This window comes from Euleptes europaea, chromosome 16 (genome assembly GCF_029931775.1).
Source record: "Euleptes europaea isolate rEulEur1 chromosome 16, rEulEur1.hap1, whole genome shotgun sequence".
Taxonomy (NCBI): domain Eukaryota; kingdom Metazoa; phylum Chordata; class Lepidosauria; order Squamata; family Sphaerodactylidae; genus Euleptes; species Euleptes europaea.
This window is the reverse complement of record NC_079327.1, coordinates 9888608-9906026: the sequence shown is the minus strand read 5'-3', so window position 1 is coordinate 9906026 and position 17419 is coordinate 9888608. Positions and strand designations below refer to the sequence as shown.

The window sequence follows — 17419 nt, the reverse complement described above, 5'->3', positions numbered from 1 at the left end:
TAACACATGCACACAGTCCCCTACAGACTTTTGACAAGTTCAATTACCCTGAAATCTTTAAATGGGGAACACTCTGTGGATATTTCAAAACGTTTTTACACTGAGCTCACAACCTAATGATTATCGAGGTGGCTTGTCATCTAGAATATGAAGCAAAACCAGAACCATACGAATTTAACAAAACAAGAACCAGCCATGCTAAATATACATCAGATAATAATAGAAAGCCAGAGAAATAACAAAGCAGTTTTAAAACAAACCATACTGTTTGAAATTAAATCTAAAGTTTCCGTCTAAACATTAGGAAGAACTTTCTAACAGCTAGAGCGGTTCCTCAGTGGAACAGGCTTCCTCGGGAGGTGGTGAGGTCTCCTTCCCTGGAGGTTTTAAAGCAGAGGCTAGATGGCCATCTGTCAGCAATGCTGATTCTATGACCTTAGGCAGATCATTAGAGGGAGGGCATCTTGGCCATCTTCTGGGCATGGAGTAGGGGTCACTGGGGGTGTGTGGGGGAGGTAGTTGTGCATTTTCTGCATTGTGCAGGGGGTTGGACTAGATGACCCTGGTGGTCCTATGATTCTATGTAGCAGCAAAAACTAACGACAGCCAGCAGCGATGCAAATATATTATTAAAAGCTGGGGGTGGGGAGAATATCTGAAGCATCTCCTCAAATTTCTAAGAGGAGAGCGTAGCCCTTTTGACTTTAGAGGAGTTAGAAAGGGACATTCAGATCCAGGTCAGGGAACTCCTGGAGATTTAGGGGTGGAACCTGAGGAGGACAGGGACCTCAGTGGGATACAATGCCATACAACCCACCCTCTAAAGCATCCATTTTTTCCAGGGGAACTGATGTCTATAGTCTGGAGATGAGCTGTAATTCCAGGGGGTTCTCCAAGTCCCACCTGGAGGCTGGCATCCCTATAGTAGTGTGACAGACCAGTCAGGGTGTAGGTGGGGTTAGAGGGATGACACTGAATATCCCTTTCTAAAATAAATAGGCGTCTTTGAACTAAAAAAAAATGAGTGCTGTATTTCTCCTTTTCCCCTTGTACAGTATGCTGGCCAGGGTGGCGTAGTGGTTAAGAGCAGTAGACTCTAATCTGGAGAATGGGGTTCGATTCCCTGCTCCTCCACATGAATCCTGCTGGGTGACCTTGGGCTAGTCACAGTTGTCTCAGAACTCTCTGGGGCAACGCAGAGGCACGCGACCACCTCTGAACCATGAAAACCCTCCGGGGTCTCCATAAGTCAGCTGTGATTTGATGGCACTTTCCACTATTCACAGCACGCTGGGTGTTTTCAGTCAGGTACCGTTCTAAAGTTCCAGTTAATGTTGTTGCCAAATATTTCAACTAAACCGTGCCTAGGGTAGGAGGTGAGGCATAAGCTAGCCAATCCACTCAGAAATCTGCTTTTCACTCACAACACACCCTCACACCACAATCCACACAGACATTTTAGGATTGTTTTTGTGCATTTGTATGAGCCCCACTCTCAGTGGGACACATACTCTGCTATATTCCAACACAGGAGCCCCGTGGCACAGAGTGGTGAGCTGCAGTACTGACCTGAGTTCGATCCCGATGGGAGTCTGTTTCAGGTAGCCGGTCCAAGGTTGACTCAGCCTTCCATCCTTCTGAGGTCGGTAAAATGAGTACCCAGCTTGCTGGGGGTAAAGGGAAGATGACTGGGGAAGGCGATGGCAAACCACCCTGTAACACGCAGTCTGCCTAGTAAACGTCAGGATGTGACGTCACCCCATGGGTCACTACCGTTACCCTTATATTCCACACAGGAACTCTCACACATTGTATATTTTTCTACCAAACACACACCATCCTCAGACTTTTTCTCTAAACCTTTCTCTCCAAACCCTTTCCAAGAAACCCTCTCAAACTTTCTCCTCTTTTTCTTTCTCATCCAAACAGAAGTCTCTCTCCACAACCAATCGGAACACACTTTGCCACCTCTCTTCTTTACTTTTTCCTCTTTTTATCTCTAGGACCCCAACTTTAGGAATATAACCAAACACATTTAACTTACAAAAAGACTGAACTATTAACTAATAAACATTTCAGAAGTAAATAATCATTACAGGGTGGGACCAGATTAGAGAGGCACCATTTATGGAATTTTGGAAGCCACAGGGAAAAATGAAATTTATGCAATATTTTATTTCTTCCCGAGCTCAAACTTATTTTACTGCTTGAGCATAACGTTCATTGGGTTGGATCCCACTTGATGTCTGGGCTGATGGAAGGGAGCTATTTTGCTGATTCGCCCCCCCTCCCATTGTAGCCCCCCAACTCCTTCACGCTGTTCCTGTGGTCCCCTTGTCCCCACAAGAGCAACATTTCAGAGGAGATTGCTGGGAGGGGGAGAAGAGAAAGTCATGCTCTGCTGATGGAAATCCTTTTACCAGCATGAGTTTTCAGCATGACCCAAGCCATCTTTAAAATGTAATCAGCAGAGAAATATGCATTTTGCTTACGCATTGCTGAAATCAAGAGCATTCCACGATCCACAATGCTATTAAACCCATGCAAAACCTATGATAAGATTAGTCCGGCGAGATTTATTTGTAACAAATCCCAGCAGACATCCAGTAATCGCTGCTTTGTTTTCAAGATGCTTTCAGTCTGACCTCTTTATAGTTTGTTCTAGTATCCTTGCTGGTATCAGAGTCAAATATTATGCTCCCAGACTTTTTCTGTCACTTTCTTTAAGCACCTGAGCAACTCCCCCAGAATCACCCAAGTACCTGGCCTTTAGTAGCCAGCGTGGTGTGGTGGTTTGGAGTGGTGGACTTTAATCTAGAGAACCGGTTTGATTCCCCACTCCTACACATGAAGCTAGCTGGGTGACCTTGGGATCATCACAGCTCTCTCAGCTCCACCTACCTCACAGGGTGTCTGTTGTAGGGAGGGGAAGGGAAGGTGATTGTAAACCGGGTTGATTCTTCCTTAAATGGTAAAGAAAGTTGGCATATAAAAACCAACTCTTCTTCTTCATTCTCCACAGGATTCAGTTTTCATCGGGCTTCCAAACACATTATTTCCAGTCCTTATGAGAAGCAGCCCATCCATCGCCAGTAGAAGAAGAAGAGTTGGCTTTTAGTATGCCGACTTTTTCTACCACTTAAGGGAGACTCAAACCGGCTTACAATCATCTGCCCTTTCCCTCCCAACAGACACCCTGTGAAGTAGGTGAGGCTGAGAGATCTCTAACAGAGCTGTAACTTGCCCAAGGTCACCCAGTTGGCTTCATGTGTAGGAGTGGGGAAACAAATCCAGTTCACCAGATTAGCCTCCGCCACTTATGTGTAGGAGTGGGGAATCAAACCCGGTTCTCCAGATCAGACTCCACCGCTCCAAACCACTATACCACGCTGGCTCTCAGGCTGTAGTCTCCCTTTCGACAATACCATCTTGGCCATCTTCTGGTCACTAGGAGTGTGGAAGAGGTAGTTGTGAATTTCCTGCATTGTGCAGGGGGTTGGACTTGATGACCCTGGTGGTCCCTTCCAGCTCTAAGATTCTATCTCCTTAGCCTATCATACTCTTATTCACTTTCTGGGGTCCTCTACCTCTTAGGGGACCCAGGATGGTGCCTGTGGATGCCATGGCACCTGCCAAGTGTTTTCAGAAAATGGGCGGGGTTGAGGCCAGCTACGGTTCCCTATATATAAATGCTGTCCTCCCTAACCCCCAGCTGCAGTTATATCCCTCCCTATATCAATCTGGGACTTATTCCATTTGCTCGCCTAGATGTAGTTTTATGTTTTACACGCTAGTGGCGCCTTAGGTAAATTAGGATATTGTTTCATATGACTTTTTATAGGGCTATTTTAAATGTTGTTTTAATGGTTTTACTGATATAATGGGTTACTTATTCCTGTAAGCCGCTCTGAGCCCCTTCTTGGCCAAGGAGAGCGGTGTAGTAAGTTGAAATAACAAATGAATAAATAACCTAGCAGGGCTTCTAACTGGCTGTGCAATTTTTTTTAAAAAAAAAAATCTTCACCACAGCACAAGGATGTTCACTGTGTGACTATAGGTATGCTGTGAATACGCAAGACAACATTTTTTAAATGATATAATGATTTTTAAAAGCATCCTGATAAGCACAGCCTTTGCCAACAATGTTGAAGAGTTACTGCTAGGGTTATGCATAAACTTGCTCCCTGACATTTTGCTGTGGGCTCCGCCTTCTGCAGCAGCCATTTTGTGGTTGTGTCCATCAACCTGTGTCAGAATTCCAAAGGCGCCTGCAGGCTGAAAAAGGTTGAGGACCCCTGTCTTAAAGGAAGAACAGATGAGAACCCTACCTGAAGTACCTCAACTTTCTTCCTGTGACCACAGTTTCATTCATTCCCATGTGGATGAGCAAGACAGCATAACAGTCAGAAGGCTTGTTGATTCTCTGCAACCTGTCAGTCACACTGCGACTCTCTAGAAACATCATGTGCTCACAGGTCTACGTGAACACACAAAGCTGCCTTATACAGAGCCAAAACACTGGTTTTACACCGGTGATCTTGTCTACTATGACTGGCAGTGGCTCTCCAGGGTGCCAGGCAAAGGTGTTTCATTTCACCTATTTCCCAATCCTTTTAACTGGAGGAAATGCCAGAGACTGAGCCAGGGACCTTCTGCATGTAAAGGCAAATACTCTCTGGGTGTCCTAAGTGCCGTCAAGTTGTCTCCAACTTATGGCTACCCTATGAATCAATGTCCTCCAAAACGTCCTATCGTTAACAGCCTCGCAAACGTAGGGTCGTGGCTACCTTAGTCAATCCATCTCGTGTTGGGTCTTCCTCTTTTCCTGCTGACTTCAACTTTTCCTAGCATCATTATCTTTTCCTGTGACTGTTGTCTTCTCATAATGTGACCAAAGTACAATAGCCTCAGTTTAGTGATTTTCGCTTCTAGGAACAGTTCAGGCTTGATTTGATCTAGAACCCTCTTATTTGTCATTTTGGCGGTCCACAGTATCCGTAAAACTCTCCTCCAACACCACATTTCAAACTTTCTTCCTGTCAGCTTTCTTCATTGTTCAACTTTCACACCCATACATAGTAACAGGGAATATTATGGTATGAATGATCTTGATTTTCATTGCACCTTCATCTAAATCTAATCCAGCCATACTTATGTTATGTTCTCAATATAGATTCAAGAGATAGGGAGATAAAATACATGTGAAACCTGTTTTTCCATATTCTGCCCTAACAATAACCTCTTGTCCAGAGAATAGGTTGCACATCAAAACAATCAGTTGTTGTGGCGCACCCATTTCCTTTAAAACCAGCCATAGCTTTTCATGACCCACAGTGACCCCTACTCCATGCCCAGAAAATGTCCAAGATGTCCTCCCTCTCATCATCTGCTTAAGGTAATAGAATCAGCATTGCTGACAGATGGCCATCTAGCCTCTGCTTAAAAACCTCCAGGGAAGGAGAGCCCACCACCTCCCGAGGAAGCCTGTTCCACTGAGGAACTGCTCTAACTATTACAAAATTCCACCTAATGTCTAGACAGAAACTCTTTTGATTTAATTTCAACCCATTGGTTCTGGTCCGACCTTCTGGGGCAACAGAAAACAACTTGGCGCCATCCTCTATATGACAGCCCTCCAAGTACTTGAAGATGGGTATCGTATCCTTTAACAACTGATTCTGTACCTCTGCTAGTTAGTGACAACTTTACTATAGAGCCTGATCACCCACTTAAGAGGCAATGTGTGCGACATTTCAGCTCCTTGTCTAGAGAACAGGGTGCCCACCGCAAAGGGATACATAAGGTTGGTCATCCTAGTAGATGAGTTAAAATCTAGATTCACCCACTGTATCGACAGCAATGGCATAAGGGATCACAGTATATCTTTGGGGTACTATTTTCATTTCACTTAAGATTCACTTTTGAAAGTAATTACTGAAATTCCTTAAGTATTAGTAGACAGCTTTTCAGACTGATGCGAACTATTAGCTGAGCCACACATAGAAAAAAATTGGACTACAGGACTGAAAACGTTATTTGAGTGTGTGTGTGTGTGTTAAGTGCTGTCAAGTCGCTTCCGACTCATGGCGACCCTATGAATCAATGCCCTCCAAAATATCCTATCTTTGACAGCCTTGCTCAAATCTTGCAAATTGAGGGCTGTGGCTTCCTTTATTGAGTCCATCTATCTCTTGTTGGGTCTTCCTCTTTTCCTGCTGCCCTCAACTTTTTCCTAGCATGACTGTCTTTTCCAGTGACCAAAATACGACAGCCTCAGTTTAGTCATTTTAGCTTCTAGGGTCAGTTTAGGAGTGATTTGATCTATAACCCACTGGTTTGTTTTTTTTTGGCAGTCCATGGGTATCCATAACACTCTCCACATTTCAAAGGAATCTACTTTCTTCCTATCAGCTTTCTTCATTGTCCAGTTTTTACACCCATATTTTTATTTACCATTGGCAAAAGAACTGCTGTTTGAGACATGGTATTACTTTTTGTCAGTGCTTTCCTAAGGATAGCAATGTAAGTTACCAGGCACCACTGAGAATAAAGATGTAATCATTGCACTTGACTTGAAAATTGGGTGTTAGTTACACTCTTCATCACAAGATTTGCCAGAGGCATTTCTTAACTGCCATTCAGGCTAGGTAGCATTCCAAACACTTCGTATAAACAAATATGTTTCAGAGCATACCAATGCTGGTATCAAGGGGCTAGTATGCACAACATAGTTTTTTGTCTGCATAATCATTCCCCACCAGCCCATCTTCGCTGTCTGATAATAAATGTTTATTCAACTGAACGTATGCCCTGCCTACTATATTGGTCCAGGGTGACATACTTTCTTTTAAAGCCTTCCCCACCCCCGGCCTCTCTCTCCCCCCCTTCCTATCTGCATCTAACAGGCCAAAATGGTGAACAACTTTGCAAGGACATTTTTCTCTCTCTCCACTACTTCAAAGACTATGCAGCAGATGAACTATGTGATTAGGGAGACAGCCGTAACTACCACAACTCCCCAGTACCTTTTCCCCATCTTGGTGAGAAGAAGAAGAAGAGTTGGTTTTTATATGCCGACTTTCTCTCCACTTAACAGAGACTCAAACTGGCTTACAATCACCTTCCCCGCCCCACAACAGACGCCCTGAGAGAGCTCTAACAGAGCTGTAACTTGCCCAAGGTCACCCAGCTGGCTTCGTGTGGAGTGGGGAAACAAACCCGGTTCTCCAGATCAGTCCACCGCTCCAAACCACCGTTCTTAACCACTACACCACATTGTGCTCCACGGTTCAGAGAGGATCTTGGGATAACGGAGTCAGCAAAAGTGGAGATGAACATAAGACTGTCCCTCTGAATGGCCACTCTGGGATGCCGAATCTCTCCAAACTCTCTCAGCCCCCCGCCTACCTCACAAGGTGTCACACAAACACATGAAGCTGCCTTAAACTGAATCAGACCCTTGGTCCATCAAAGTCAGTATTGTCTACTCAGACCGGAAGCGGCTCTCAGGCAGAGGTCTTTCACATCACCTACTTGCCTGGCCCTTTCAACTGGAGATGCCGGTGATTGAACCTGGGACCTTCTGCTTGTCAAGTAGATGCTCTACCACCGAGCCACGGCCCCTCCCCTGTTGTGTCTGTTGTGGGGAGGGGAAGGCGATTGTAAACCGCTTTGAGACTCCTTATAGTAGAGAAAAGCAGGGTATAAGAACCAACTCTTCATCTTCTTCTAACTACCTAACAAAGGTTGTTATGGAGAGAAATTAATGTCCAAAGCAGTACAAAATGGTCTGATTTTCCAGAGTATCTTTTAAAGTGCAGCACGATGCGCCAAAGGAAATATCTATTCAACGAATGAATTTAAGGCACGGATACAGAAAACGAATGCATTTTGGTTCAGGCAACTTTATAGGTTTGTCGGGAAGTTTAGATTTGGACATCTCCCTGGCACACACACCACTTTACAGTGTTTATACACACCAGTTCATCTCTAGTTTGTATTATTGTTAAGGTTTGGAACTTTTTTTATTTTCCCAACTGGCTTTTCTGTTTCTTGGTTTCAATCATAATCTGCACTGATTCTCACGCCTTATCAGAATCCTGAATACAACAACCTAGAGAGGAATGAGCCCTTACCTGGATGGCCCAGGCTAGCCTGATCTCATCAGATCTCAGAAGCTAAGCAGGGTCAGCCCTGGTTAATATTTGGATGGGAGACCACCAAGGAATACCAGGGTTGCTGTGCAGAAGAAGGCACTGGCAAACCACCTCTGTTAGTCTCTTGCCATGAAAACCCCAAAAGGGGTCGCCATAAGTCAGCTGTAACTTTACAGCACTTTACACACACACACAGAGGAATGAAGGAGAAACTGAAATTCTAAGGGCAGAGGCAATTTTGAGCAACTGTTACTACCAGTCAATGGATATTAATACAAAAGAATCTTCATCGTTGCTTGTATCAGCTTTCTTTAATCAGCTGCCTGAAATATATGCAAAAGAGAAAAGGTTGAAACTACTTACTGTTCCAAAAGCTGCTCGTATTTCCCAAATGCATCTTTTTCACTTGCCACAGCTCTCTCTTTTTCAGTCACAGCATTATCTCTTGCTTCCCTCAAATTTCTGAAATACAGAAGTGTTTGAAAAGGAAATTTTCGTTTTATTCTTAAATTCACACTCTTAAGAAAGCCATGGTAGAAAATACAGATTACCGTAGTTTGTGATTCATTCCCAATGTAATACAATCTTGTTACACGCTTACACTTATTTTCATGCTTCATTCTACTTCCGCCACAAAAGGGTCCTTTAAACTTTCAGTCCATAATCTGGTATCTTTCTAAAGTTACTGGCCTGCATCCAACCACACAGTTCTTTTAAAAAAATTAATTAAATAAATTAGGAGCCCTTAAGTTTTTTAAAGAGGGAGTGATGATTTTTGCCATTTCCTTTTCCCACTGCAGCTCTGAGAACCTCTTGAAATTTGGAACTAAAGTGGGAGGAGGGACGGGGTGTAAAATGCCACCCACCCTTAAGAGAACTTAAGCACACTTAAGCTTTCTTAACTGAGTGGCTGAACACGGGATAGTCTTACTAACTCTTTAAAAAATGCAGATGTTTGCTTCACTATTAAGTGTTCTTGAGCATTTTTTGCTTAGAAGCTATCCTACAATTACTCAACTTAAAACATCTATTAGAATGTTGAACGGAAAAATGTTGTAATTAAAAAAAATCAGTCTCTAAAGGCCACCCCCCCAACCCCCACGCAATCCAGATATCAGATATCTTAACTACTACACCACGGTGTGGGGAAAAACATAAAGCCTGGGTTTGAATGACTGAGCCTCAGCACTGATTTTATATGGTGTACTGGTTAAGAGTGGTGGACTCTGATCTGGAGAACCAGGTTTGATTCCCCACTCCTCCACATGAAGCCTGCTGGGTGACCTTGGGCCAATCACAGTTCTCTCCGAACTCTCTCAGCCCCACCTACCTCACAAGGTGTCTGTTGTGGGGAAGGCAACTGTAAGCCACTTTGAGGCTCCTTTCGGTAGAGAAAAGTGGGGTACAAAAACCAACTCCTTCTCTTCTTACCTATCTAAAATAATTTCTGTTTGCCACTGAGGATATTTTATGTGATTACTGCTTCCTGTGTGACAGGTAGCGTGCCGCATCAGGGCAGACAGCATTCACATGAAATATTTACCACAATTTTGGGGAGGGAAACAAAATTATACCAACCAACAGGAACAAAGCGAGGGGAGGTTATTTAAAAAGTTCCACTCCTCTAGAACACCACTTTCACACCAAAAAGTGTTTGCATGCAACCATTTTGTACAGGCGCATTTTCTTTACAAATTCTTCCCCCGGCTTAATTTGAGGCCCGATAATACAAAGATTAGTTTTCTGTTAGAGGTCCATCAAAGTCAGTATTGTCTACTCTGACCGGCAGCGGTTCTCCAGGGTCTCAGGCAGAGAAGGGTCTTTCACATCACCTATTTGCCTAGTCCCTTTAACTGGAGATGCCTGGGACTGAACCTGGGACCTTCTGCATGCCAAGCAGATGCTCTACCACTGAGCCACGCCCCCTCCCCAATTCCCTCTTGCAGGGTTCCACAGGTGAGCCTACGGTATTCAGTCCACCCACGCCTCTCGGCTGAGTCTCCAACCGGCACCTCCGAAAGAACAGAAGTGCAACGCTTTCCAACCAACACTTGCGGAGGACGGAAAACATTGCCCTTATCTACAATCCAAATAGGAATGTAGCACTGGCCCTCAAAATATTGTTCCATGAGCACATGTTTCCTATCAGTTTGCTGTTTTAAAATGGTCCATAACCTTAAAAAAAAACCCCCACCAAATTCTCCATTTCTCAAGGGGAAATCTTTTACGGCTAATATAAAAATTATAGATTGCTATCCCCTGTTTTTACTTCTCCTCGACTGAACAAATGATGATGTTCATCTGCCAAATAATAATAATAATAATGGAGAAACGAAAGCCAAAAAGCAAAGCCAGTGAGCAGCTGCGACTGGAAAGGGGCAGCGAGCAGTCGTAAAAAAAACCCCAAAAACCCCAGACTTCAAAAACAGGGAGTGGGAGGCAACGGGGAAAGAGTATTCTCTTCCCTGTGAAAGGCCCGATGCGCGTTTTTTTTTAATGCAGCGCAACAATAATCAAACACAATCAAATGTATCTACTAGAAGTTTGGTTAGACGTTACGCAACACGCCGACCGACTCGAGGCACAGTTTAAGCGGACTCCTGAAAGGCAATATATTTTTAACGGTACATCTAGGATGCTTTAAATTTGCACCTGAAATATGAAGTGCAAACATGATACACAGACATTGGGGGGGGGGGGAATCTATCATACAGAAATCCCCCAGGGAGCCAGGAATCGCTACAGCTCTCTGTGAGCATGCCGCGGGCCGCACTTAGGTTTATTGCCTGTGTAATGGAAAGCGGCCCTTTGTGGATGGCTCAAAAGACATCTACGAGACGCCCCAAGAACACTACAGAGCACGGGTTCTTAACCTATTTTGTGCCATGGACCCCTTTGGCAGCCTGCAGGGCCCTGTGCTCAGAATAATGTTTTTAAATGCATGAAAGATGTAGGATTGCAAAGGGGACCAATTATACTGAAATATAATTATTGTAAATTTCAGTGAAAGGTTAGTGAAAGTAAAGATGTCACTCCCCACCCCAATCCAAGTTCACGGACCCCCTGAAATCTATCCATGGACCCCCAGGTTAAGAACCCCTGCTATAGAGGATATGGTTACCCCTGGAAAGGTACGGTAAAGGTAGTCCCCTGTGCAAGCACTGGGTCATTATTGACCCATGGGGTGATGTCACACCCTGCCATTTACTAGGCAGACTATGTTTACGGGGTGGTTTGCCAGTGCCTTCCCCAGTCATCTTCCCTTTACCCCCAGCAAGCTGGGTACTCATTTCACCGACCTCGGAAGGATGGAAGGCTGAATCAACCTTGAGCCGGCTACCTGAAACCGACTTCCCTTGGGATCGAACTCAGGTCGTGAGCAGAGCTTTTGACTGCAGTACTGCAGCTTACCACTCTGCACCACAGGCCTCTTTTTATCCCTGGAAAAGGACAACCAAAAGAAACTCAAACCACAGAAAAATAAGACTAGTATTTTTTTTAGAAGAAGAAGAGTTGGTTTTTATATGCCGACTTTCTCTACCACTTGAGGAAGAATTAAACTGGCTTACAATCACCTTCCCTTCCTCTCACCTTAGGCCTCATATTAATCTCATATTAAAAAACCCTCTCTCCTTAGGTCTCATATTAACCAAACTATTCTATTGACTATTTAAGGCTATGGCCTCTCTCTTTCTCTGGAAAAACTGTACCTAAAAAAATGGACTTTCTGTAAACAGATATACAGTATGTTAAAAAGTGGACAATACTCTATAAACTCTTTACCCCAGAAGGTGGCAGTCTTTAAGTGCCATAGAACTCTGCATTCTTGGAAAACTTGTCAGCCCTCTTCGTTTTTTTGCAATTAATTCTCACGGACGGGGATTTAAACCAAGCATTATACTAGCCCTTTTAACAGTAAATATGCAGAGTTTATATCAGTCTCAAACGCTGTTAACATTTCACAGTCCAAACAAAATCCCCGATGTCAAGGTTTGCCCAAGCTGCACTGTGAAAAAGATTTTATTCGCCAGAAAATGTACGGTATTTAAACTTGTTGTAAAGTGATGTTATTTGTTGACAAAGCAAAAAAAAATTGAAAGGGAAAAAGCAACACACGTTACAAAAAAGTTTTAAAGTAAAACCTATTCCATTTTTTCATTAATTTGAGTAAGACTCATGAGCATGAACAAAAGTGTGTTCATGCTTTACATTTATATAATGGTTTCCCTTTTAGGAACACTGTTAGTATAACGTTTGACCAATCTGGGAATTATCTTATTGTTACAGGAAATACTGTGGTGGGATATGGTTTTACCCCAGGCCAGTAACAGCTGGCTTCAAACCACAGTGACAATTTGTGGGTTGACCAGCAAAAAAAAGTAAATTGTGGGATGCAAAGGCCACTAAACGCAAAACATACAATCGCAGAGTTTATCTGTTGTTTTTCCGTGAGAGCGAGAGTGGTGTAGTGGTTAAGAGCAGTGGTTTGGAGCGTGGACTCTGATCTGGAGAACCGGGTTTGTTTCCCCACTCCTCCTCATGAACGACGGAAGCTAATCTGGTGAACTGGATTTGTTTCCCCACTCCTGCACATGAAGCCAGCTGCGTGACCTTGGGCTAGTCATATTCTCTCAGCCCCACCTGCCTCAGAGTGTGTCTGTTGTGGGGAGGGGAAGGGAAGGTGATTGTAAGCCGGTTTGAGTCTCCCTTAAGTGGTAGAGAAAGTCAGCATATAAAAACCAACTTTTCTTCCTCTTCCTCAAAAGCCCCACTTTCTTCCATTTTTTCCTACACTTGGGCATTCTGATAAATATTTGCAAACAGGGTGATGTTTCACATATCTGATGAACACAGTTAGCGAGCGCTTATGCCATAATAAATCTGGCAGTGTTTTAAAGTGCCAGGATTGTGTCATCTTCTTTTGTTGCTGCATTAGAACTAACATGGTACTTTATTGGTTCTTGGAGAGCTATTCTTCTTCAGATGGATTGTGTATTTGGAGTGCTTACGCCCTGTCTTTCTGCCAATCTAAGCATCATCTGCAAATGAACATCCAGCTTTGTTAGCGTAAGGACTACCATGTTCTGCTGTCTGTTATATGAGGGGACATGTGTTTTGATTATTGCTGGGGAGCTATCTGATCGACTCCTGGCTGTTATGTTTTCAAAAAGGAGAATGGCTATTTCTTGGCTCTTGGTCCCAGTAGCCTTCGGTGTATCTTGAAGCCTGTTTTGTGCCACATGCCCTATTTCACTATGCAATACTTTCCGTATTCCCAACTGCAGATTAGAAGCTGCCCTGAAACATCTGTTTTCCCCCTCCCTGTCCGTTTTGTCATAATAAACAGCCGGGCTGATGAAAGAGTTCTTGGGAATGTGCAAGCTTGTTCACAGGTTGGCTTTGATAACTCTGCAACAGCCTCAGTTTCTGGATCCCGCCCCCACTACCAGTCAACATGGCTGCCTACAGCCTTTTGTCTCCACAATACAATTCTTTGAATAAAGCAGATCAAGCTCTAGGAACCACCGAGAGTAAATAATGCAGATCAGCTTATGGAAGGAGACATAAGGAAGGAAATGTGCAGTTCTGGAGGCCTACTTTCAAGTAGGCAAATTTGGAAAAACAGGGTGAGACTGCGATACAATACCAATGAGAAAACTCAGTTCAGTCACTTCGGAGGCCACAAGCAGAGACCAGCGATTTGAGTTTCAAAATATGGGGCAACTTTTAAACTCATAATTTCAAGAAGTTACTACATTCAAAAAGGCACAAAACAAAAAATGTCTATGTTTCAAAACAGAAGCATTAAGAGAAGCATGAGTGATTCACCGGTTCACCACACCCTTTCTTCCCCCAGCAGGGATAAAAATAAAGTATTGTTTTTAAGATTCTTCTTTGCAAATGTTCCTTAAATCATAAAGACATTTAGGATTTGGCAGTAAATAAAACCATAATTTCATGGAGAAAATGATTTCTGCCAACTGGTTCCAGACCAATATTCTTTGCAGCATTGCATGCAACCGTTTTTATATCTGTCAAAGCCTCATGAACAAGCAGACCTTGAGAGCCGTTTTTACATAATGTCACACAAGTCTGTACATGGAAGGCAAAAGATTTCTGTTGGCCTCAGCGATGCAGTTTGCGGTCAGTATAATTTGGATGATTAGGGCCCGGGAAGGAGAAGAAAAATAAGGACTAATAGAGTTTTTTTACCCTTATTAGTTTGGTAGCTTTCAGAATTGCCAAACTGTTTAAAATCTTAAATTCATTTTCATATATGTGCACAAACCTCTATCATGGCCTCCTGGAGTTGCGAATGTTACATCTTTTATGGATTGCTCCTATTTTTAAGCTTCTGCCCCTAGCAAGGCAGAGTTTGCTCCTATTTTTTGTGTGAGGAATTCACCTTTTATCAGTCCTATGTGTGTGCCATCAAGCTGCAGCTAACCCATGGCGACCCTGTAGGGTTTTCAAGGCAAGAGACGTCCAGAGGTGGTTTGCCATTGCCTGCCTCCGCGAGGGCTAAGAGAGTTCTGAGGGAACTGGTGACTGGCCCAAGGTCACATAGCAGGATTCATGTGGAGGAGCGGGGAATCAAACCTGGTTCTCCAGATTAGAGTCCACTGCTCTTAACCACACCATACTGGCTCTATTTTATCAGCCGTGTGTGTGTGTGTGTGTGTGTGTGTGTGTGTGTGTGTGTGTGTGTGTGTAGTGCTGTCAAGTCGCACCGGACTTCCTTGGTGGTCTCCCTCCAAATACTAACCAAGGCTGACCCTGCTTAGCTTCTGAGATCTGACAAGATCAGGCTCGCCTGGGCCATCAAGGTCAGGACTTAATCAGCCCTACCACCACTTTATAAAGGTTATTTTATAGAAAGGCAGTGTATAGTGTTAAGTGCGCCCTTCCCCTTCTAAAAACTGAAACTGCCGCATAGAAGAAGAATTGGCTTTCATATCTCACTTTTCTCTACCGAAAGGAGTCTCAAAGCGGCTTACAATCGTCTTCCCTTCCTCTCCCCACAACAGACACCTTGTGAGGTAGGCGAGGCTGGGAGAGTTCTGAGAGAACTGTCACTAGCCCAAGGTCACCCAGCAAACTTCATGGGGTGGAGTGGGGAATTGAACCCGGTTCTCTGGATTAGAGTCTGCAGTTCTTAACCACCGGCTCTAGGAAAAGCAGTGGTGGCTATGAGCAGGGAACCCGTTAGCCAGCGTGGTGTAGTGGTTAAGAGCAGTGGTTTGGAGCAGTGGAGTCTGAACTGGAGAAGCGGGTTTGATTCCCCACTCCTCCACATGAGCGGCGGAGGCTAAACTGGTGAACCGGGTTGGTTTCCCCACTCCTCCACATGAAGCCAGCTGGATGACCTTGGGCCAGTCACAGCTTTCTTAGAGCTCTCTCAGCCCTATCTACCTCACAGGGTGTCTGTTGGGGGGAGGGGAAGGTGATTGTAAACCAGTTTGATTCTCCCTTAAGTGGCAGAGAAAGTTGGCATATAAAAACCAACTCTTCTTCTTCTCAGGGGGAGGGTTATCTCACTGCCCCAGCTTCCTTTGTATGTTACTCCACTCTCCCTTCTCCTCTTAACCCCGGTAGCTTCTCCCCTTTCCCTGCTTCCTTCCCTCCCTCCCATTTTTCTTTCCCCCTGTTCTCCCCCCAATCTTAGGCATTCTTCCCCTGCCGTTTGGGAGGAGCCTGAGGTTGGTTCCCAGTTCCTAATTCACATTTCCTGAAATTTCCTGAATGATATCAAGGGCAATTTAAAAGTTCAGCCACCTCCAGTTTCCTTCTCGTTTTCCTGCCTGACAATCCGCCCCCAAAGCACCTAAAGCTTTAAAATGAAACCGCGGCACCCATTTTGATTACTACGGCAGCCACATACCTTGGTGATGTTGTCTCCTGTTGCCTAGGCCCTAGGTAATCCAAAACGGCTGCTGAGATTCTATGAGGTAATCTTGCAAGATCCCAACATTTCAAAACTTCATTTTATTTAATCCCATCCTTTATTGTTTTTAAAGCTTCTTCAGCAAACTCAGAGGCTCCCCCAGATTTGTAGAAACATCTCCCCCCACCTTTTTTTTTTTTAACCTGGCCCCACTGAGTTGGATCCAGACTACATTTTCCACCAACAGATGGGGTGAGGTAATTTCCAGTAATGTCCTCTCCCTGCTGCAGACCGCCAATTTTCTTCTCGCGCTGTTCCCAAGGGTCCCCGGTCCCTCAAGAGAAGTATTTCAGGAAATTTCAGGAAATTAGCAGGAGGCAGGAATGCTCTGGTTCTGCTGACAGGAACACTTTGAGGGAGAGGAAAATTTAGTTTGGATCCAATCTGGTGTACGGATCTGCAATCTCAACCCATGTTCAAAATTAGATGTGTAGATTGCGGCCATTTAGTAATGATCAGTTCTACTATTCCACACTTTGAATTTTTTTTTGAAAAGTGACCAAATACCCAAGAATGTAGGGTGACTCAAATGAAATGCACGGTTTCAAAACAGGGCCGCGTGATGCTAAATCCAACGAAGACAGAGGTCCTGTGGTTAAGTCATGAACACACGAAGCTGCCTTATACTGGATCAGACCCTCGGTCCATCAAAGTCAGGATTGTCTACGCAGACCGGCAGCGGCTCTCCAGGGTCTCAGGCAGAAAAGGGTCCTTTCCATCACCCGCTTGCCTGGTTCTTTTAACTGGAGATGCCTGGTTCTTTTAACTGGGGCTCAGCTGCACCCCAAAATAATCTTTGGACCACCCCAAATGACACATCCCCACACTCCAGAGACTGTCCCCTCCAAGAAGACATACAGCGGTGCCCGGTCCAAACACCGGTTCTGGTGCCATTGGCTTCTTTTTGGGTCCACTCCCCCCCAGAAACCTGTATCGCAAAGAGGTTTTGAATAAGGAACTGGAGCTCTGCACCCCAAAATATGAATTGGACCACCACATTGGACCACTGAGGGAACTACATTTGAGGATGGGAAAGCTGAGAGTCAGAGCTTTGCACACTACACATTGCAACTGTTCTAACACAACCTTCACTGGCAACGAAACATTGCCAGGGACAATGAACTTTTATATTACCTTTGAACATTTAGTTAGAAAGGACAGGTGATAGAAACAGAGACGCACAATACCCAGATTATTCGGGAAAAGTACTGTTAAGTATTAGCTATACATTTCCAGATGAGTGAAATGGTTTTGGGTAGAGTTTTCCCAGGAAGAAGGAATGATTCCAAGATCCCTGAATAGAATAATAATTACTTAG

General features: G+C 44.2%; 1 protein-coding gene across 1 annotated transcript in view; it reads right to left on the bottom strand.

The window, feature by feature from the left end:
• The window catches only part of PIBF1 (progesterone immunomodulatory binding factor 1), a 104720-nt gene that overhangs the window by 62303 nt on the left and 24998 nt on the right, over positions 1 to 17419 (bottom strand). The window contains exon 9 of the mRNA XM_056861922.1: positions 8520 to 8618. Within this exon, the coding sequence (XP_056717900.1) occupies positions 8520 to 8618 (99 nt within the window). The remainder of the gene's footprint in view (positions 1 to 8519; positions 8619 to 17419) is intronic.